Raw genomic sequence first — 24,167 nt, 5'->3', positions numbered from 1 at the left:
TGCAGAGCAAAGTGGTTTGGTATAAGCCCTGCCAGTGTAAGCTTTATAGCAGACAATGGCTTCAACTTCATGATCTGTAGTGAAATGGATATGCCCAGTATATGAAGCTACAAGCAAAGGAGTATCAGCAAATGCTATCTCATCGATGCACTAGAGAACATAAGGATCATGCAGGACCGGTGCATACAAAAAATCAGCATATTTTTCAGAAGCTCTCCTCCCTCCATTCTGATCAGCGATATATTGGAAGTGAATCATAAGACGCACCAACTTCTCTCAGAATCCTGATTGTACTGGTTATTAACTTCATAGCAACCAGGAGTATAATACAGAGTCATAAGTAATTTTTAATTTGGAGACATAGAACAGTGCTAAATGTCAATGATGCAGCGAAGAAGATTCATGTTGGCAATCAATCACAATACAGGTCTTAGAACAGTGCTAAATCTCCATTTTTTTTTTTTTTTCTATGAGAAGGAAACTTCAGTGTAAACCCTGAGAACCAGCCAGCCAATTCACTCAGCATCGAGGCACCAGCAACTAGAAATATTAAATAACATAAAACTACAATATCATGTTTGTTATGGTAGTAATTGATGCTGCTAAAGAGAGCTTTTCCTTTGTGCTTTTGATTTCTATTTCTTTTTGGCGTTAAATATTTGAACCACACTGCACTGTTCATCCCATCAAAGTCAGCTTTTCTTGGATTGTCTAAGGTGTTAAAAGGCTTTTTTTTTTTTTCTTATCAGCAAAGAGTAGTTATATTAGATAGAGGCATCAAGGGGATGCCACCCAAGTACAAAGGAATCAAGAAACATCCCTTACTGAAAAATATCAAGAAAATTGAGAAGTACAAAGAGGTCCCTTCCAGCCAAAATACCTAGAAATCATAGCAATCCAATGGTCCATGACTGCCTGAATAGGAGAAATAGTTCATTCAAAGGCTCTTGTTCCTTTCTCTCCACACTGCCCAAAAAATAGCAAGGGGAATGAGGGGGAGAGATTTTCTTCCTTATTTGACCTGTACCCTTTCCAAGCCCACAGTTCACCTTCCATCATAGCTGCAGTGACCCACTTCTGTTTTACAATGGAGATGGCTAAGTTACACAAATTCTCCATCCATGAATAATACAGAATGACATAATCAATCGATTCCTCCTGCTCCAGGCATAAAAATCATCCATTGGCAAGAGAGAAACCTCTTTTCTGAAGATTTTCTGGTCAGGTATTAAAAGGCATCTTGACATGTGCTTTAGAAATGGTAAATTGCCGCTCTGATTTTAAAAAAAAAAAAATTCATTAACAACATATCATCAGAATTCCAATGAATCACACCAATCCACAAAACAGAAGATCATTAAGTAAAAATATTGATGGGAACATCCAGAAAACAAAAACAATAAAAAACAAATGTCTAGAGGAAATCAGCCTACGAAATAAGGTTGATTTCCAGATCAACTTCAAACCAAAGAGATTATCAGAACATTGCAATTGTTTAATGTTATACAACCAATGTAATTAAAAAATCTTCATGGTATATAGCAGATGAGGATCCTGAAGTAAAAATGTCTTCATGGTCTATAGCAGGTGAGGATCCTATTTATTAGGATCAACAACAAAAGCTCATATGCAAATAAACTAACAATCCTTTTTTCGGGAGGAAAAAAATAAAGCAAAAGAAAAATAAAAATAAAAAGAAAAAGAAAAAAAGAGAGATTTTATTAAAGAGGAGAAATCAACAACCAAATTTCAATGGAGTCTCCATAGAAAATCTTTGGAACATTCACTTGATTTTCAGTAAATAGCATATCATTTCCTTGCATACATTTTTTCTTGCAATACAAAATACGGAAAAATGTCTTAGGTTGCAAAAATTACCCAAGCTTTCAAAGACGTCCAAAAATCTTTACAAACTCAGCCAGATAATAAAATCAAATGCAACATCTTTATTTACATTATGAATTTCATCAACAATTAGACTTGAAAAAAAAAAATGTAAATGCCTTATTTTCAGCCAGATTCCAAAAAATGTTAAATATACAAATAAAAATATTTAGTCCATCTTTTTTGATAAAAATTAAGCATGTTAAAAGTTTGATACAGATTGTTGGTCCACAACCTAATAGCTTAAGTTTTTGGTAAGTGATAATATAACATGGTAACAGAGTTGGTTACTAGAAGGTCCTGTGTTCTAATCTTGTTGTCCGTGTTTATTTTGTGGTATTTAAGTATTCCCTGTTATCGTGTGTTTATCCCTCCATGTGCTACTGGACTGCACGTGGGGGGAGTGTTAAAAGCTTGGTATGGATTGTCAGCCCACAACCTAATAGCTTAAGTTTTTAGGTAAAGTAGTAATCTAACAAAGCATATATATTAATATTCTCTTTCTCTGAAAATATAGAAGAAAGGAGTTTATGCACCTATATCAGCCATAAAAGGGCCAAGCCATAACAAATGAGAAGCTATACAACTCAACTCCAACATAATTACTCTGATATAGCTGGCTCTTTTAGGTATTTGAATATTTCCCAATTGTTCTGGTGCATTTACGGTTATTGCTTCTGTGATCCAAGTTGGAAATTCGGCAATATCAAGAAATAGTTGGGATTGTCCATCTTTTTGCAAGTGGTTTTAAAGAATATAAAAACAAACAACACAACCAAAATATACCATAAAAGGCCCAAACCAGGCTACATAGAAGCTAACTCAAAACCAGCAGTAAACTTTATCTTATTCCAAACTGGCATTAACTGAGCATGTAATCTGCCCAGCTAAGATTGTGTGGTCAAATCCCCTTCCTTCAAAATATAGATCATTCCTTCCCGATCAAAATATATATATATATATATATATATAGATCATTCCTGGCCCTCCATTAATAGTATATAGCTGCAGTCCAAAAGAGCTTGTATTTCTCTTCTTGAAGGTTATTTCCCATACCAGCTATAAAACTTAAACTGTCACTCGAACTGGAGGGAATTCCATGCAGATCCAAATTTGCCAATGCTGCCAGGTATGCCTGCCTCAAATTTTGACAATCAAAGAATAAATGGTCTCTGGTTTCAGGATATAAACCACAAATGTTACAAACACAATTCACATTACTCACCCATTTAGCTATCTTATCCATTGTGTCAAGTATGTTTAGCATGGCAAGAAATGTCATAGAACAGTGTTTAAGAACACTATGCTTGGCCCATAGGATTTTTGACCAAGTAACAGAAGGCCTTTTATCTCAAATGCTGTCCCATGTAGATTAGAAAGAGAATTTACCAGATTGGGAAGGTTTCCAGCACCAACACTCCTTAGTTCCTCTGTTAGGGAAACTCATACCAGCTTGGAAAGAGGAAACCCTGACAGAATGCCTTCTAGGCAGCCTCTGTGACTTCCCAATTCATAATTGCAGCAACTTCTGCATTTATTACTGCCAACACAGTAGGGAATTGAGCTCCATAGTGTTGCAGCAAAGGACTCTTTTGATGCCAATTATCAAAAAATAAATGAACAGCATCACCATTTCCAACCCTGCACAGTATGTTCGGGTAAGGTAGTTCCCTTGCCTTCAAAATCCTTCTCCAATTCCAGGAACAATTAGTGTTACTTTTGACTGCCTAAATGTTTTTACCTATTCACTTGTAAGTATGCACCCAAATCACCCACAAGAATGGCTTAAAAGTACAAATAAACCATAATAGCTTTATAGCAGGTGTTGTAGCCCACTCTGGAAGTGATTTGATTCCCAAAAACAACCCTCATTTAAAGGCTTACAAATATCCTTCCATTTAACTTTACAAGACTTTTTGTTTCAGCCATTTATCCTCTTGGTAACTAATGGTAGTCCCATATATTTAACAGGAAGTTGCCTCTAAGACAGCAGTGAAGAAATTTCCAGTAACATTTCATTAGAAAGACCAGCACAAAGAATAGCTCTGATTTCAATGGATTGCATTTCAGCCCAATCAGTTTGTAGAAAATATAAAGAGTACTTTTAATGCTTTTAGCTGAAATAATGTCCCCTTTGGATAGTATTAGAAAATCATTGGCAAGGCACAGATTTTCTAAGTTAATACCCTTACATCTAGGGTGAAAATACAGTTTGCCATGTATAGCAAAGTACTGAAGCAATCTTGTTAATACTTCACTAATCATTACAAAGAGGTAAGGTGAGATTGGATCACCTTGTCATATTTCCCTTCTTCCTTTGAAAAAACTCTCAGCTGATCCTTTAACAATAATAGAATATGAAAGTGTAGAAATACATTTCTTTATCCACCCCACAAACTTTGCCAGAGTTCCAATACACACCAATAGCTGAAATAAGAAGCGCCAATGAAGTGAACCAAGTGCCTTTGTCAAATCTATTTTAAGGGCTAATCTTGGTGATTCAGTAACCAAATGATAACCAAGTAAAAGTTCTTGAGCTAATAAAATATTATCTTGAATACTCCTCACTTTAATAAAGGCAGTCTGAACTTGCAAAAGAATTGAGACATTGCTGCAGCCTGTTGGTCATAATTTTCATGATGCATTTATAAACCAGATTGCAACAGGAAATTCTATTATTAAGTCCATCTTTTCTAAAGTTAAAGAAAATTGGGAGCCCCCATCCCCAAGCCTACAAAAAATACTATTATTCTGACTTTATCACATTGCAATGCTAATAGCAGACAGCCTGACAATAATTCTTCACCACTGCAATTCTACAGATATCACATTCGTACAATTGAGATCATCTCTCCAGTTTCCACTAGTAATGTTGTTTCAAAACTCACTTCTTGGCGCACAAATAGACACCCCTGCCAAAAATAATATCCTCTTTGATTATTGAATTACCCATGCAGTAGATCAGTCAAAGAATCATTCCTCAGAACAATCTCACACTGGAAATGCTAAAAGCTTCAACCTTGACCAAATTTATGAGAAAATGGCATCAATGCAAAACAAAAATCCAAAATTTTATTATGCATATAAAAAAGTTGATATCTTCCTAGAACTATGCTTATGGGATGATGCCACCGATCCGCAGCATCAAGGCCAAGTACTGCACGATAAATATCCAAAATAATACCAGGCATATCAAAGTGAAGTTGAGAATTTCCTACAGTTATATAACTAAGCACACAAGTGTGCGAATGAACATACTACACACAAAAACACAAATGATTTTGAATTGAGTGGTTAAGAACAAGCGCATCAAGATGCAAGAAAGCCCATCCTCTTCCAAAGCAGCTGAAAAGTTCAAGAATGCACAGCCAAAATACAAGCATTCTTTTAAACATCCCAAGCACTGCCAAGACCGCACAGTTCTGCATCCTCCTCCAGTTCATGGTTCCTAGCCCATGCCAGTACGCTGTTTCACTTGCATCCCATTTGTTTGGAAGGTCAGATCCCAGACTTCTGTTTTTTCATCCATTTTTAAGAGGCCTGGTGGAATACAAAGGTGTTGCTCACTCCAGCCTCAAACTCCACCCACTTGGGTTCAATCTCAATTTGGCTCCGGATAAGACCACCAGTCCATACTCAAAACTATAGGCAATTCTACCCTGAGAGATCCACAAACTCCGGTATTAATTAAAACAGGGGTATGTGTTAAAACAACCTTGAATGGCGTGTACAATATATTCTAAATAGATAAGTGCATTCAACTTGGCGAATTCATAGTTTTTACTCGGATTACTGGCCAACTCTACCCTTGACAGCAACAATTACCATTGCAGAAGTAATCAAGTAAGATATTTGATCTGCCAAATTTAAAAGAACGATAACTGTAGAGCCTAAGAGAAGTATGTCCTTTGCAAAAGAACGAAGTCAGTTTATTAAAACAGGGTCACATAAGTTGTGCATACATTATGTGTAGACAAATATTAAGCTACAGTACATCCCTAAGAAGAATTAAACCACAAAAATTGTAACAATATTATGTCAGTGGATCAAACAGTTAGGTTTTTAAATGCAGATTTGTACATGATGAACATCACGAGAGACTCATTGGGATGCTCATAAGCAGGGTTTCACTTAGATTAATTCCCTTCATCTCTTCTTATTCTCCTTTGGCTTATGTATATATACTCAAATGCATGCATATACACATATAGAGACGATACCTGTCAAACGAGTCAGCTGAGCTAAGCATAACAAGGATGTGTTCCCTTTGATTAATCCGCCATGGAAAAATATCAAAAGTTAATGTCGATATATTCTTCCCAGCTGATTACACCACATCAGATCTCTTGATGTCAAATCATTCAAAACTATCAACATCTTTTGAAAACATATTAGGGCTTTCTGACACGATGATCGCAGCGCACAAGCCTTTCCAGATGGGGGCCAACATTTTCACAGGTGGGCGCAATTCCTGCATATGATTTCAACCCTCATTAGCCCTGTAGACACAGACAGCATTCAGTCAAAATGTTTAATTTCAAGCTCTCTCTTTTTTTTTTTTTTTTGCAAGGTCAAAAGAAGGTTCCAAGAGGGATGATCAACCCCATAAATGCAAAGAAGCCAGTAGGGCATGCACTTTCTGCTACTTAAAGCACTAACCACACATCAGCTAGGTGGTCCTTTATTATCCTTCATCACACTAAACATCAGCTCTTTTCAACTTGCTAAGCAGTCATATAGGAATATTAGAACCACAGAACTCACATTATACATTTTTTATGTTAATATCGAAGCAAAGACTCATTTTTCATCAATCCAAGTTTTCTCTAACTGCAGGCCAGGGAAATGAGACAAGTACCTCAAAAACTAACATCAGCTCCTCTTCCCCCCGTAAAATCAAAGAAAGGCTCCAGTAACAATTAACTGGAGTAACGCATTCAATAAGCACAGGCTTCAAAATCTTGCTAATAGGAACAAATCGGCGGTTAACTCTTCCACTGTATGAAAACAAAAACATTAGAAAATCCAATAAATTTAAGTAGCAGATTTAAAATTCCTAAATATAGAGAGAAAATATATATGAAATTGAAGAGCTTGGACAGGGAAACTGCCTAGCTGAGGCAAGATTTTATTTATTTATTTTTTTTTTAGATAAGCTAGAAAGTCCAAGGAACTACAGAGTTTTGGGGGGGGGGGGAGGGGGGAAGAGAGAGAGAGAGAGAGAGCGCTCATTGCTGGGACATGAGAAAACAAACCCAGAAGAGTAAAAAGAAAGCATACGCTGAAAGACTACAATGACAAGCAAGATTAGAGAAAAACTTCAAGCAAATCCCTGCTTCCTAGTTCCAACTAAAGACATAATCTAGTAACAGTAGATGCTCCTAATATAATCTTTTATCTGTGCAATAACAAAAGATTTTGGTTGATATATTCTGTAATTCAAGCAAGATTTATCTAACATTAGGTGACATGTCCAACTGCCACAAATGTTACACATCAAACACTCTTGAATTTTGATATGCCACTTTAACATCTGCCAGTATTTGAAAGTAGTATTCAGTGTCACTTTCGAAAAGAATTTAAAATTCCTTGCATATGATACCTGCCATAGTGAGTCTCAAGCTGAACTCCAAATGCTGGAAAAACCACAACAGACTCTGCATCATTCAAACACAAAACAAAGTCAAAGATGATGACTAAAATAATAACAGACATGGAAATTATTTAAGAATAAAATAAATCGAAAAGGTATTTTATAAAATGAATTACACCTAGAAGTCTAGCTTGCGTACACATAGCCTCAATTCAAATCCCTAAAACTAATACATAAAGGCCTATTGCTTACAATGCTTGGAAGATAAGAAAATTAATTCAAGAAACATATATAAATAAAAAATAATAGTTTTCTAGATAAATTAAAATTCCTAGAAATCCTAAATAAACTAAAATACTAGTTCCTTAAATAACAATGTGCTAAAATCTTGCTTCCAAAATTCTAAGATCATAGAATCCTAAAGATATGACCCCAACAAAAATACCCAAAATAAAACAAATGAAAATACAATAAAAATAGGAAACCAAAAATAACTATTGGTTGTATGTTGCATTTTCTTGAAATCTATACTCTTCGTCCTTCAAATCTTTAAAACTCATGGTTGAATTCATTCTCACTGGGTGAGAATAATGCAACACACAAGCAATAGTTATTTTTACTTCCCTAATTCTATTGTATTTTCATTTTTTTTTTCTTAAAGTCTTTTTATTAGGGTAACATCTTCAAGATTCTAGCATATTATAATTTAGGAAGCAAGATCTTAGGGCATTATTCTTCAAGAAACTAGTGTTCCTAGTTTATTCAATTTTCATTAAATTAGTTTGCTTATCTTCCAAGAATTGTAAGCCAATAAATAGGCCCATAAGTACTAGTTTTAGAATTGGAATTGAGAATTGAAATAGTTGGTAGTTGGACATTGGTCCTACATCACTAGGACTGGGAACTAGTATTTTTATAAAAAGAATAGCATAGCCATAACCACACAAGTGATTTCAAACCTAGCATTTTATGCAACATTATGCAGACCTTCTAGGCTTGGAAAGGCCCATTTATAACTTCTCACCTTTCTTGACGGGCTTCCAAAGCAATAGCTTGAGAAAGAATGCACTCAAAAGAAAGCTCCCAAGGCAACCATGAGCTGATTTGTCCTGATATTGTGACAGCGTCATGTCAGACTTCAATATATACAATAACCTGACTTGTTATAATTTCTTCCTTTTTCAAGTGAAGAAACATATTTTTGGGGGGTAGATACAGAAGAAACATGTGTGTATATGTGTGTCCAACCCCCCCCCCCCCCCGGGGTCCTTAAGAGTGTTTCCAGATTCTATGTCAAATTATCTGTCCTAAATGTTCTCTGAATTTACAAGTTTGATGCTACACGCAATTCCCTGTACCAAATATTTGAATGTTTAATGCAAGAATAATGACAAAACAGAGATCATATTTCAATATCCAAATGGGGTGCCAAAAAAAAATTCTCAATTTCACTGAACTTCTCGCGAGAGCAGGATGCTGCCGACTGAACAAAAACCTTCACATGCACCACAGAAGACATTCAAAAATAAAGAATGCAGACAGGATACAATATATACCTTAACCAGGAAGAGATACGACACATTTGCCACAAGAAGTAAAACCGATACGTAAATGAGGACGCCCCTTGCCCCGCTCTTCCGAACGACAACATGATGCACGTCAACTGCTTGAGAAGGCCACTTGCCATCGTGCAGGTATGTATATCTCGAATTCGAGATAGCTGATTCCGCCATTTCTCGACGCGGTGCAGGAAACAACTCAGGAATCAGATCCACAGTCGCAAAAGAACGCTTGCGATAAAGGGCTTAATAAAAAGGTTACCTTACGAGATATAGGACGATTAGCGAGACCCTAAATTCTAGGTTTTGAGTTGCAGAAGGAGTGGCGAAGAATAAAAAGAAGCAGAAGCAGGTATGGATTAGGGTTTGCTTCCCTCTCCCTCTCCACTGGTGCCGAGACCGATGCTTGATCCGGTCGCTGTAATCTCCTTGCAATGCATCGAGAAGAGGAAACACTTCTATTATTATTTTCAAATTTTCAAATGATAAAAAATAACAAAAATGTCACGTGATTTTCAAAATTTTCTGAAAATAGAAGATAATATTTATATTTATAAAAAATAACAAAAAAATAAATTTATTAAATAAAAAATGATAGAATTTTTTATTTTTATGAATATTTTGAAAAAAAGTTGGTAATGGTTGTTTGTGGAAAAAATTATTTTTATTCTTTTTTTTAATTTTCAAGGAATTATAAAATTAATACTTATTTTTCAATTTTCTAAAAAATGAATTAAAAACTATTATTGAAATTTGTTTCAATATCAATAACTTATGTTTAGGGCTATTCAAAAATATCTGAGAACTAATTTGATCCTAACGGAACCAAAATTTTGGTTAATCTATTTGTTTAATTTGGTTGCGATTTTTTTTTTTTTTTTTGCAATTTTTGGTTATCAGTTTGCTTTAGATTTTTATATTCATAAACCGATGATTACCGAAACCGAACTGATGCATATATTTATTTACAATATATATATATATGTTATATATTATTTTATAGTATATAATGTATCTTAAAGTTATAAAATAGTATGCACAAATACTTTTTCCATGATCAATTTATATAAATACAGTCTAAATGCACATACTAAATCAAAAATCAAGTAAACTATCTCCTTTTCTATTGAAAAAAAAAAAAAAAAGTTATAATGGTCTGAATATCGGTTCAAATTGAATAAACAAACTAATCCATCAGTTTAACCGAGCTATTGGTTTATCGAAACATTCAGATTGATTTTAGTTCACAAAAACATTGAATTGAAAATTTTGGTTTGGTTCGATTCGATTCGGTGTCTAGAGGTTTAGTTCAAACAATCGAATCATCAACAGATACTCATATTGGTATTATACATGCACTCCTACATAAATCAATAAGTCCATTTATAGGTAAATCAATTCTTAGTTTATGATTTATCATATTTGAACATTTCATAAATATGAATCAAAGATATATGGATATATCGATTTCATGTAACAGTTCATTTTAGAAAGTTTATCTTTGTCATCGTTTTGAATTAGAACAAATTACTACCATTTGTTTTTATTTTTTATTTTAAAACTTCAAATAACCGCAAGACCACACTTTTTTTCCATTTTGCAAAATGATTATAAGAAACTACAAATCTATAAAATAGAAAAAAATTTTATATATTTCTATACAAATTTAGAATAATAAGAAATAAGATAGAATTTTTTTAATAATTCAAAATTTTGAAAATATAAATAAATTATTTCTCACAATTGAAAAGTGCCAAATTTTTTTATTGTTTCCATGTTTTTTTATGAATGTTATAAAATTGGGAAAAAAAACTTTTGATTTTTTTAATTCTTTAGAAAACAAAATAAAAAATAATTCACAGCTCAATAAGTTTTATATTTTTATAGTTTTAAATAATTAAAATAAAATTTAAAGTTTCCTCAAATATAGGTCCAAAGTAATGTTAAAAAGTTCAAAATTTTAAAATTTAAATTAAAAATAAAGTCAAACAAAAAATTTGAGGACATATATAGTGTCAATTAAAAATTATTATAAGAAAAAAAATAGGAATTTCTTCAAGTTCGTCCAAATTTGATGCTTAAAGAAAAAAAAAATATACTTATTTTTATGAAAAATCTCCACCAAATCCTAGACTTATCCACTCAATAAAGTAGTCTTACTTAAATATCCATTATTTTTTAGGACAAAAGAGAACAACTTTTTTAAAAAAACAATGATTCCCTTTGAAGTTTAAAAATTTATAAAAATCTATCCAAAGGTTTCAAGAATTATAGGGACATTTCTGAAGTTTGTCAAAAATACACAAATTATTTACTTGATTTTCTAACATGTGAATTTTTACAGGGAAAGAAATGACAAAGAAGTTGACTCACTCTAAAAATCTTAAAGAATAACTTTCAAGTATAAGACTATCACCAAGTAGTATTAGGGAAGTTTCTAAGTAATTTCCACAAGCAACGGTATGAAGGAAAATTAAATACTACGACTAATTAAAATGTTATTTACAATGAAACAAAGTTTTCGAGCATAACTCAAAGATGGTTCATTCTTCTTTTGTATGAGACTGATAAAATATGTACTCAATGAACTAAAAGAATTTTAAATGCAATGTGTTTATAAACCCAAGTGAGAAGCAGAACACAACTACATAACAAGTTTAGGATTTATGCTCCAATGCCCTTAGCACTAACATTACTCTCCTGATGGAATGGTCAACACTGGGGCAGTAATTAGACACTGCTTCAATTCCTAAAAACTTTGCTAGTCTACTTGCACTCACCAGTCCACTCGAATTTCATGTTCTTCTTCGTGAGTTGTGTCAACGGATCTGATACTTTAGAAAAACCAACTACGAACCGGCGGTAGTATCCTGCCAAACCCAAGAAACTTCTAACCTTACACACGCTCTTTGGTCTCGCCCAATCAACTACCGCTTCTATCTTACTTGGGTCCACTAAAACACCTTCACTGGACACCACATATCCCAAAATTGTCACTTGCTCTAACCATAATTCACATTTCTTGAACTTCACATACAATTTATTTTCTTTGAGTACTTGGAGTACTAATCTCAAATGAATTGCATGCTCCTCAGAACTCCTCAAATAAACCAGGATGTCATCGATGAATACCACCACAAACTGATCTAAATACTCGTGGAATACCCTGTTGATCAAGTCTATGAATGCCGCAGGAGCATTGGTCAATCTGAATGGCATAACCAAAAATTCATAGTCGTCATACCTAGTACGAAAGGCTATCTTTGGTGCATCCTTTGTTTTAACCTTCAACTGGTGATGCCCGGATCGCAAATCGATCTTTGAAAAGACTTGTGTGCCCTGTAACTGGTCAAACAAATTGTTAATTTGAGGTAACAACTTTACTGTCACTTTATTAATCTCTCTGTAGTCGATGCACATCCTCATCAACCCATCCTTCTTCTTCACAAACAACACCAGTGCTCCCTGGGGTGAAACACTCGATCTGATAAACCCCTTATCAAGAAGTTCCTACAGCCACTCCTTTAATTCCATTGGAGTCATTTTGTATGGAGCCTTAGAAATAGATGATGTCCCTAGGAACAATTCAATATCAAATTTCACCTTGCAATTAGGAGACAATCCTGGTAAGTCTTATAGAAAAACATTTGAGAACTCTCTTACCACGGAAATATCCTCAAGTTTACATTCCTCCATTGGTGCCTCTTTTATGAATGCTAAATACCTCTTGGCATCCCTCTAAGAGTAACATTCTCGTCTACATAGCTGAAAAAATTTGTGGTGCAGAGCGCACACACGACCCAATAAATATAAACTCCAACTCCTTAGGAGGTCAGAACACTACTTCCTTCCTGTGGCAGTCTATACTTGCGTAGCTGGCTGCTAACTAATCCATTATTAGAATAAGATCAAAGTCATGCATATAAAATATAATCAAATTAGCAGGTATCATTCTCCCTTGAATTTTTCACTGGGCATTCTCGAATCATTTTACTACACACTACCATTGACCCTATCGGTGTGACCACTTCTAACTTAGTGTCTAACAATTGTGTTTCTATCTCACAAAACTTGATGAACCCTTGAGTTACGAAAGAATGCATTACACCTGAATCAAACAATGCAATGGAACTATTTGACAAAATGGAAATTGTACTTGTCACCACATCACTGGCATTCTCAGCGTCGCCAGGAGTTAAGGAATACACCCGCTCCTGGGTCGTACCCCTCAGATAGTTTCCACGTGGTGCCTAGTTACCTCCCTGATATGGCTGCAGTGGAGGTGCGTTGTTCCACGTCGCGCGGCAATCACGTGGCAAATGCTCGGGTCTACCGCACCGAAAGCAACCACCTGATCCTGCCCTGCACTCTCCTGAATGCCACTTGCCACACTTAGGGCAACTAGGGTGTGATGAAGTACTCTAAAACGCTCTACCTCTCGTATCCCGTTGCTGGCCTCTGTCGCTACCATACCTCTTCCAAGGACCCTACCTTACCCCCGTATGTGAACTAGAAGGCATCGATATGACGCCCCAAACCCTTAAACTCGAGTTCGGCGCGTTATATCTGATAAAATCCCTAATAATCCATAATCAACATATACGCAGCAGAAAACACAAATATAAACTGCACAAATATAATACTAGAGTTTTCTAAAATCTATTTACACACCGTAATAAACCATGCTTCCACTTGTATTCAACATATATACATATCCCCAAAAAACATCCAATATTCACAATCATTTCTTTCTTATCATCCTTAAAACATAAGACATAAAATATAAAATATTAACATTCCCAAAAACTTCATTAAAATGTTTATACCCTTTTTTTTTTCTTATATCCCCCAAAAATACTATAAAACCTCGAGCTTTCTAAGTTCGATCTCAAGGAGGTCCTGAAAAAAAAATACATTTATATTCGGGTGAGACACATCTCAGTAAGGGAAGAAACAATATATTAAAACAGTGTGTGACTAACATGAGTTTATATAACAACATAAAATTTAACATTTGAAAATTATTAACATAATTTCTAAAATCATTCTCTGATCCTAACCAAACACATGCAGAAAATTTAACCCACGAGATTACCCAAGGATAGGGTTGATTACCCACTCATACAAGTAGCACCCCTCTGCTCTGATACCTAGGCAACCCAAAGGTCACAGCTAAAGCATACTAGGGCACTCACCTTACTCAGTAAGCCCTCAAGTGATAAATTGATTTCGTACTCACATAATTTATACAAAAGTTTACCGGCAAAGACTCCCAAGAATAAGGAAATCTATCCGCCTATACAAGTAGTTTCCCTCTGCACTAGCATGTTATGCACCTACTGCTACACCTGATACAACTAGGGCACTCGCCTTTCTCAGCCAGCTCTTGGGCGAAGAGTTTGCCTCGGTAAAACGTAACATGTTCTACTAGCATAAATACTACTAATACCATAATACATTATTTCTGTCATTGTTCAACCATTCACCTATGTTCATGTTCATGACTTTAACATTTCACTTCATTTCACTTTAAATGACTTTTTCCCATTTTACATTGTTCACATTTCACTTTTCATTTCCATTTTATTCATTTTACTTTTCATTTCATTTTATTTCATACCCAACATCTTTCAGCTATTTTACCCAGCATCTTTCAGTTGTTTTACCCAACTTCTTTCAGCTATTTTACTCAGCATCTTTCAACTATTTTACCCAACATTTTTTAGCTATTTACCTAACATATTTCAACTGTTTACATGGTTACATTAACACACACAAGCAGCATATTTCATATAATATTTTCATACTTAGTTTATTTCCTGAATATCCTGCATCTCATACATATAACATATTTTCATACAGAATCTCATATCACACAGTTTAGTAATAAAATTCATACATTACCTGTAAAATAAGTCAACCAACATTTAATATTTATATACCGAAAATATCTTTCACTCCTTATATAATTATTCTGAAAATATTTTTCTACTTTCATCAGTTCATTTTTGCATATACATATCTAATAAACAGTCCTAAACTTGAAAAAATATAATTTAAATGATTGACATTTTAAACCCATACCGAAACATATATACATATATATAACACAATTTATTTTTCATTAAATTCATAAAAATTCTTATTTAATATATGTTTTTCCCCTTACCTGGTTTCTTAAACTATGCCAAAAGGGACCCCAAAAAATACCTGCTGCGTTCACCTAGACCCTAAATCAAAAATCTTAATTCCATTAAATTAACCTTAAATAAAATATTATTTTAATATGTCCTAGGATCATAAATTCTAAATAAATAATTATACCCTTAAATATAGCAAAATTTCCAAATTTCTCAAATCTCACTCTCGCTTTGAAGTGGGGCCTAGAAAACCCCAATTAGAACTTTACTTATGTCAAAATGACAACGATTACGACTAGGGCCCCGCTGTGGTGCCTGATCGTCGATTTAATAGCAAATTTAACAATAAATTGAGAGATTAGGGAAAATATACCTTTCCTCATAAGTGGTGCTTATGCCGCTCCCACGACAAATCCGCTCCAGTAGAAATGTCGGTGGCGAAGTTAGGAATGTAACGGCACCTTCTATTTCTCGATCAGCCAAATATCCATTAAGAAATGAGGGGAGAGACAGAGACGGAGACGGAGAGGCGACGGAGAGTAGCTAACTGAGAGACGAGCTTCCTTTAATACATCAGATTTAATAATAGTTAATTCATTCATTCATTCATAATAATAATTTTTTAAAAAAATATTTATTTATTTATTTATTTTAATAATGTTTAATTAATTAATAATTACTCTTAATTTTTTTTCATACTATTTCTTTTTATTTGTTTATTTAATACGTTAATTTAATAATGCTTAACTATTTAATTGATTATTAATTTTAATTAATTAAAATTTTTTTTCTCGGGTTATTACAATCGACCTCTTCTTCGGATTCTAAACCTCCACATCACTTTGTAGACTTGTCTCTGCTACAATGGTCTTATCCACCAGTGTAGCGAACTCTTGCACCTGCAGTATAGCGACCTGCTTTTTAATCTCCTGCTTCAAGCCCATCTCGAATTTCTAAGCCTTCGCAGGCTTGTTTGGTACCATGTAAGCAGCAAAGCGTAACAGCTCCACAAATTGGGTGGCATAATGCTGAACAGTCAGCTGTTCCTGAGTCAGGTTCAAAAACTCCTCTGCCTTTTCTTTTCTGACAAAGGCTGGAAAATACCAATCAAAGAATACCTCTCTGAAACGGCTCCACATCATCGCCATCGGTACCAGTCTCTGCTCCTCTAGTAGCTTTACTGCTTCCCACCATCTCTCAGCCTCTCCAGTCAGTTTAAACGTAGCATATAACACCTTATGCTCATCAATGCATCGTAGTACGACCAAGATCTTCTCAATCTCCCAAATCCAGTTCTCTTCAAGGATTAGGTTGGTGCTTCCTATGAAAGTAGGAGGCTTCAGGTGAGTAAACTTCTCAATAGAATCTCCCAGCTCAATAGTAGGACAATCTTGCCCCCGAGAATTCCGTGTAACCTTGGTCATAAACTATTGGGTAAAATCTTGAAACGCCACTATAGAATCACTGCCACCCTTATAGGCAGCTCCCCCACTGCTACTTATTCCTACAACAACACTGCTGTCCCTGAGATCCATCTCGAAGATAGAACCAAAACGAATTTAGAATTCTTACATCCTAACATATTTGGTGCATTTTCATATTCCCATTATAGTTTTCACTTTTCAAGTTCCTGCCTCTCTACTCATAAACGAAATCATCAATGGATTGCCGTGATTTTCTAAACCTGTCGACTAATCCAAAAAAACACAGAAGTCCATTAAGGAATTTTTGTCTCCAGGCTTACGAAGCAAAACTTAAAATTCCTACTTTACTCATTCCTATCCTTATCCTATACTTTGGTAAAATCATTCAACCTAGTCTGCAGAACTTAACAACCTACGCGCTCTGATACCACCTGTAGCACCCTGACCCGCCACGTGGGCCCGGAGTGCTAAATAAAACATATAAACTCTTTGATTCCAACTGAAGCATATATAAAGGCAACCTGCCCTAACTAGGGAATCCTGGGTGCACCTGTCATTACTAAAATTAAACCATACAGCGGAAAATGCTGAAAACATCCAAACCACTTTACCAAAGTTCTAACTGTTTCCCAAATCTATACACACCACTATCTATCTATATATTACAATCCCAAAATAACAAAATAAGATATCTGGCATCACACCTGTTCTGACAACCACTCCCAAAAGTCTAATCCCTATCTCGAGGTAAGCTAGGTACAGTTTCCTAGAGGACCTAAAAAATAATTTGTATAATGGGGTGAGACACTTCTCAGTGAGGTGAATTATATTAATATCAGTGTGTGACTAGTATGAGTTCTTGTATGAATATAAAACTTTCATTATTCAACTGTATATGTATCACGCTCCTAACTTGATGGGTCCTAGGTGTGATTTTAGTAACCTAACTTATCTCTATATCATTTAAAACATACATGATACTACTCTGAATGGCGTTTGTCCCTGTGGGTACACATAAACCCTATACACATTCACATACATAACTATACACATCAAATACGCAGCGGAAATGTTCTTTCTATACATACATCATACCATACCAGAGTCTATACATGACTAGAGTCTATGCTTTAAAATACAGTACATACTCCAGGTGTTTACAAAACCCAATGATGACAATCTGGTTACAAAATCAATACTTACTCTAGTACTATACGTAGCTAACCAACACCCATGCTGTGAAAACCTGCTTAATTTTTATATACATATTTTTCTTAAATAATACAAATTGGTATAATAAATCCAATAGATCATGATCAATCTGAACCCGTGGGTACCAGGGATATAACAGAAACACATCATGGAAGCCTAAGCAGCAGCAAACATAAAATCATAATATCATAAACGCAAACTCATTCATTCCAATACTAGAGTTCTACATCCATTGTAATTATACATATACAATCCCAAAAGAGTTATAGGGCCATTTCCCAAAAAATCCAATTGACCCTACCAAAACTTACCCTTAAGAGAGGGTAGATCAACTGTACTATCTTAGTGTAGCTTTATCCGCTCTCCTATCAGGGGCTCCTGAAAAGTTCATATAATTAGGGGTAAGACACCTTTGAGTAAGGGAAATAAACTAATACTAGTGTGTGGCAATATGAACATTTCCATGATATACATATATATACATAACATAACCAGTAAAACTGTATGTATCATTTATGGGAAAAACATGTATAATCATAGCATAGCCGAACATACGCGATTTTCATAGCATAATTCATCTCATATAAATATAATACAAAAACAACCCTGGTAGGTTAGTAAGCTGTTGTCATGTATTACCCCCACATGACTGGGTTGTGTGGCCCGAAGGCAGGACCTGATAATGGTTGGCCGACCACTGCCAAGTCAAAAGTACAGTCTGTAAGTCCGATGGGTTTGCCAGACCTAGTCCGTACACCAGGGGGCGCTCACACTTCTTAAAACCACATCGACCATCCATCCTCATGCTACTCCGTACAGCAGTGTTAACACAATATCATGATGAACATGAACACATAGCAGCGGAACCGTGCAAGTGCTAACTTAAACCAAGCCAACCAGGTTCTGATAACATATAACATATAATCAAACTGTGATACATAGATATTTCATGCTATAATTTCCAAATCAGTATCATCGCATCATTTTGCATATTTATATATATACCATGAAAATCATCGGCCCGTACGCCAGCAAATCATATCTATAGCACGACCCGTACGCCCAAAAAACATATCCATAGCTCAGTCCATACGCCGGCAAATCATATCCATAACACGGCCCGTACGCCGGCAAATCATATACATAGCACGACCAGTACATTGGCAAATCATATCTATAGCACGACCCGTGCGTTGGAAAATCATATCCATATCATTATCATATTCTCAAAAAAAGGATTTTATCATAAATTTTACTCATTCCACACAAAATGGGTTTTTCATATATTTAGAATATCTCACAATTTAAGCAGTATTTTCCAACATAATGCATATTTACATATATACATTTCTCTGAAATCAAATGCTAAAAATTATACTTATATTTTCATAAAACATTTAGCTTAGTTTATCCCCTTACTTGATTCCTGAAAAGCCACTAGGAGAAATAATCCTGCACCCGCAAGGTTCCCCGATCAACATCTTGAAAATGACATTTTCCAGAACTAAAGTTCAGTATTTCTATGCCTACTATACTTTCTACAACTGTTAAGAAGTCAAATATTGAGTAGAAAGCCTTGCCCTGGATTTGGGATGGATTCCGAACTAGCCCCACTGATAATATACTCCGGTAGATATGTAGAGAACTTCCCCAAGAGCGTCGTGGTGGCTTCGGATCATTGAACCGGCAATAGATCAACCCAAATCTTAGAGAGAAGTGAGGGAAACTGAAATGAGGAGAGAGAGAGAGAGAGAGAGAGAGGCATGCCGCAGGTTTTTGGCCATAAAATGAAGATTAAACCTATTTATACACTAGCTTTCATCGACGAGCCACGTCACCTCGTATCGTCGACAAGCCACGTCACCTTATATCGTCGACGAGGTCAAAAAGACAATTCATTGGCGAAATCTTTCCTCATCGACGAAATTCAGAGATGCCCAAAACCCCCTCTCGATATTTTCTCGTCGATGAAAGACACCCTCGTCGACGAGCCCAAAGTACCTCCTCGTCGACGAGGACTTGTGGTGCCCCTTTTAATTTCCTGTTCTCCCTTCCTTTTATTATTTAAATATTACAAATTCTCTAGGTCACTACATACGCTCCCGAATGCTAGGATGCTAGTTATGGCTACTCGAAGGATCTGAAAAATATTTGTATATTTGGGGTGAGACACCTCTCAGTAAGGAAGAAAGCAAGTTATATCAGTGTGTGACATACGAGTGTTATTTCAGTATAAAATATAACACAATACAATACAATACAATACAATACAATACAGTTCTAGTATTTTTCACAATTCAGTTCTTGTACAGACGATACCCAAACATACGGTCAGTGTCATCACACTAAGCACCCAATTACCCTGCGATAATCGAAGCCTTATAGCCATAATGTCACGCCCCGAACCCTGAAATGGGACCCAGGGGTGAATTAAGTAACCTAACCTGTGTCTGTATCAATATAAAACATACATGATACCATATACAAGAGGGTCCGACCCCGTGGGGTAACGGATGTCCTATATACATACATACACATGTCCATACTCATCAATATACGCAGCAAAATATGGTATTTCTTTACATCAAACTGTACCATACCAGAGTCTATACCATACAAGGTTAAACATTCCCACCAGACTATACATACCACGGATGTCTACAAAATCCATCAGGACAACCCGATTACAAAATTCGTACCTATCAGGTACTAAGAGTAGCTAAACACATTCCTTGCTTCCGGATGCTAGGATGCTAGTTTCGGCTACCCGAAAGACCTGAAAAACATTTGTATATATATTCGGGGTGAGACACCTCTCAGTAAGGGAGAAAACAGGTTATATCAGTCTGTGGCATACCAGTGTTATTTTTATACTTCATAACACATACATACGATACAGTTTGAAACACATACGTACATTTTCAAAACAAGTTCCATACATTTCCATACAATTCCATACAGTTCCAGTATTTCCACAAAATCTATTCCAGTTCATACGATACTCAAATACATACATACATACATATGGTTAGTGTCGTCACACTACTCACAACTGCACAAGTCACCTAGTCTCACAGCGGTTATGTTCCAACACATTAAACTACGAAGGTTTCCGACTCAGGCCTAATAGTGAATCCATTGCTACATATGCAACTACACAAGGTCACCTGGTCTAACCCCGATTACATTACCATGTGCAAACTACGCTGCATCAACCTAGGCCCACTGTGGTCCGTTGCTACATTCGGTGACCAACCGAATCATACTGGTGATATTTCGCACCCCGGATATAGAGCCGGCCACTCTTGCCCACGGTAGTTAACCGTTAGAGGGCACAGCGTATGGTAGTTAGTCGCCCCTAGTTGTTACAGCGTACGGTAGTTAGCCGCCCCTAGCTATTACGACGTACGGTAGTTAGTCGCCCCTAACCGTTTCGGCGTACGGTAGTTAGCCGCCCCTAGCCGATTTTCACAAAACCTGGAATCACTTTGGAACTCACGTCTCTAAACATTTTAGCGTACGGTAATAAGCCGCCACATAGCTTTTTTCACAAATATCTGGAACAACATACAAACATACACACATACCACACTTATTTGGTTTACGGCAATCATATTGTTTGCAATTTCAGGTATACAGTTTATGCAAATATGGATTACGGTCACCTTAATAATACAGTTTAAACAACGTAAACGGTTTTCCAATCAAATAAGAGATGATACCTAAAATCCCCAATTTTCCCAAAAACTATAACCCGAAAATCTCGTGTTTTTACCTAGTAGATTTCCCCAAATAAGTAGTCAAAACATACATACGATCGTAGCCTACAGGCTTACCGATCCTGATTTTGAAAATGAACTGATATAAACAGAATCCCCTTACCTCAACCCGAAACCGAACCATGAACTCTACGGCCCTCAAAACTACGAATCGAGACTCCGAAATCTACAAACCACAATACTAAACATGCTTAGAATCCATACTACTACACATATACCGAATCATAAACGAAAACTGAGCCTTACCTCGATTTTGGCCCGAAACCCGAAAACGCTCGAACTGAGATTCCGATCCACAGAAGTTGTAGAGAATCCCTCCATGATCCTCGTAGTAACCTCAGATTTCCGATTCTATTAACGACTGGCCATGAAATCTAGAGAGAGAGAGAGAGAGAGTTTAGAGAGAGAGTAGAGAGAGAGAGAGAGAGAGAGAGTAAGGAAACTTAATGAATAAGAAAAGAAATTTTCCTTTTATACCCCCTTTGACCCGCCCGATTTTTGTCGACGAAAAGTACCTTTGTCGATGAAAAGTCAAGGATTTCGTCGCGGATGTCAGCAGCCTCGTCGACAAAGTATGATATTTAAACTTTTCTAGACCTCTCGGCTTTTTCTCGTCGACGAACCTCTGAATTTCGTCGATGAAAAGTCTACTGCCTTCGTTGACGAAATCTGGCTTCGTCGACGAAATCTGCAGGAATCCATTTATATTTTTCGGGTTCTTACACATAATATTGCCAATACGAGCACCCGATAACCTACGATAATTGAAGCCTCACAGCGATATCGTTGCCACTGCCACTACGGTGTCAACTCACACCCATCAGTGACTAGCCGAAAAAATTAGATGATATTTTACACCGTCGGATATAGAGCCGGACACTCTCACCCACGGTAATTAGCCGAGACATGGCGTTAGTGTATGATAATTAGACGCCCCTAGCTGATTTACAAAATCTGGAACAATTTTGAAACTCATGTCCCTATACTCATCAACGTACGGTAATTAGCCGCCCCTAGCTTTTTTACAAAACTTGGAACATTTTACATACAACAGTTCATTCCACACTTATTTGTTACACAACAAATCATATCGTTTTCAGTTCAAGAATACAGTTTAATACAAATATGGCTATGGTCATCTCAATACTACAGTTTTAATATAACATACGATTTCACCAACAAAATAGAGATGATACCTGAAACCCCCAAATTTTTCCAAAAAATGTAACCCGAAAATTTCACATTTTCACTCGATAGATTTTCCCAAATAAGTAGTCAAAACATACATACAATCGTAAACTACATGTTTACCGATTCCGATTTAAAAATTAACTGATATAAACAGAATCCCCTTTCCTTTTCCTGAATACCAAAATATGAACTCTACGGCTCCAAAACTACGAACCGAGTTCCCAAAACCAAAACATCCAAGAACTATATTTCACTATAATTTTTACTACTACATATATACCGAAACAAAAATGAAATCAGACCCTTACCTTGGTTTTGGGTCAAAACCCGAAAATCCCTGAAATGAATTTTTGATTCGCTATGAATGTAGAGATTCTCCTCCTGATCCACGTGGTAACATCGGATCATTGATTCTGGCAACTGATGGCCCGAAATCCTAGAAAGAGTATCCGAGTTCTAGAGAGAGAGAGAGTTTTTGATTTCTTCCTCATTAAGCAAGCTAAAAAGATATTTATAGGCCTTTGACCCAACCAGCTTCGTCGATGAGACGACGTCCTAGTTGACGAGCCGCAAAAGGAAGTTCGTCAACGCCAAGGTGGTCTCGTTGACAAGCCTGAGATTTCTGGATTTCCTAAAATCCCTCGGTATCTCCTTGTCGATGGGCTACTAAATCTTGTCGTCGAGCTGCACAAGAGGCTTCATCGATGAGTAGGGAAGTTTCGTCTATGAGCCCTACATATTTTTACCTTTTAAATTTTCTTTCGCTTTTCTCATTTATTTAATACACTTATCTAGGGTTGGGTTCTTACAATATGAAATAACATTTGAAACTGTACTAATCAGTACATCTAAAATACATACTTTTTGAATAATATACTATCGACTTAATATAGCTATTTCATAGTAAATTTGCCCATATATGCATAAAAGATACAACCTGGACTACTGTATTTGCGTCGTCACACTATCATAAATACATGCGACATGCTTCCCCCCATGATGGGTTATGTGGCCCGAAGGCTAGAATCAGCTCTTGGCTGGCCGACCATAGCTGAGTCAGAAAATGTAGTAAGTATGATCGTGCCTACCTATGGTCATCCGGAAACTACCTTGGATGCCCCCCCGACAAAAACCTCGGAGTAGTACTGTGGCTCAGATCACCAAATCGTCTATCAATCATCACACTATCATCCCAGTGTGATTGCACTCCTTGCCAACATATAGTTACGGTACTGAGCTCATAACATTACATTTTATATCCACAGGACTCTAGAATCATATATGACAATTTACATAATAAAAACTACTTTATTCTCATTTCATATAAAACATGCCACTCATTAACTCTCAGCCCCTGGCCATCATATTAAATCTCGGCCCCCGAC

General features: G+C 36.0%; 1 protein-coding gene across 5 annotated transcripts; it reads right to left on the bottom strand.

Annotated features, from left to right (window-relative positions):
* Positions 1-757: 757 nt before the first annotated feature.
* On the bottom strand, positions 758-9,553 carry LOC131164652 (uncharacterized). Of its 5 annotated transcripts, XR_009139310.1 has the most exons (7): positions 9,034-9,489; positions 8,502-8,586; positions 7,487-7,541; positions 6,743-6,881; positions 6,105-6,355; positions 4,179-4,796; positions 758-1,274 (listed from the first exon to the last, which is right to left on the bottom strand). XR_009139310.1 is itself a non-coding variant. In XM_058122002.1 (5 exons), the coding sequence occupies exons 1-5, from the start codon at positions 9,208-9,210 to the stop codon at positions 6,242-6,244; spliced, it is 570 nt and encodes a 189-aa protein (XP_057977985.1). In that variant the 5' UTR covers positions 9,211-9,489; the 3' UTR covers positions 5,792-6,241. The 5 variants fall into 5 exon arrangements, 1 of the variants encoding a protein (XP_057977985.1); XR_009139311.1 differs by lacking the exon at positions 4,179-4,796 and having other exon boundaries at positions 9,034-9,553; XR_009139313.1 differs by lacking the exon at positions 4,179-4,796 and having other exon boundaries at positions 6,105-6,383.
* Between the last annotated feature and the right edge of the window lie 14,614 nt (positions 9,554-24,167).

The sequence above is a fragment of the Malania oleifera genome, chromosome 9 (genome assembly GCF_029873635.1).
Source record: "Malania oleifera isolate guangnan ecotype guangnan chromosome 9, ASM2987363v1, whole genome shotgun sequence".
Classification (NCBI taxonomy): Eukaryota; Viridiplantae; Streptophyta; class Magnoliopsida; order Santalales; family Ximeniaceae; genus Malania; species Malania oleifera.
This window is presented reverse-complemented; position numbering and strand designations above follow the sequence as displayed.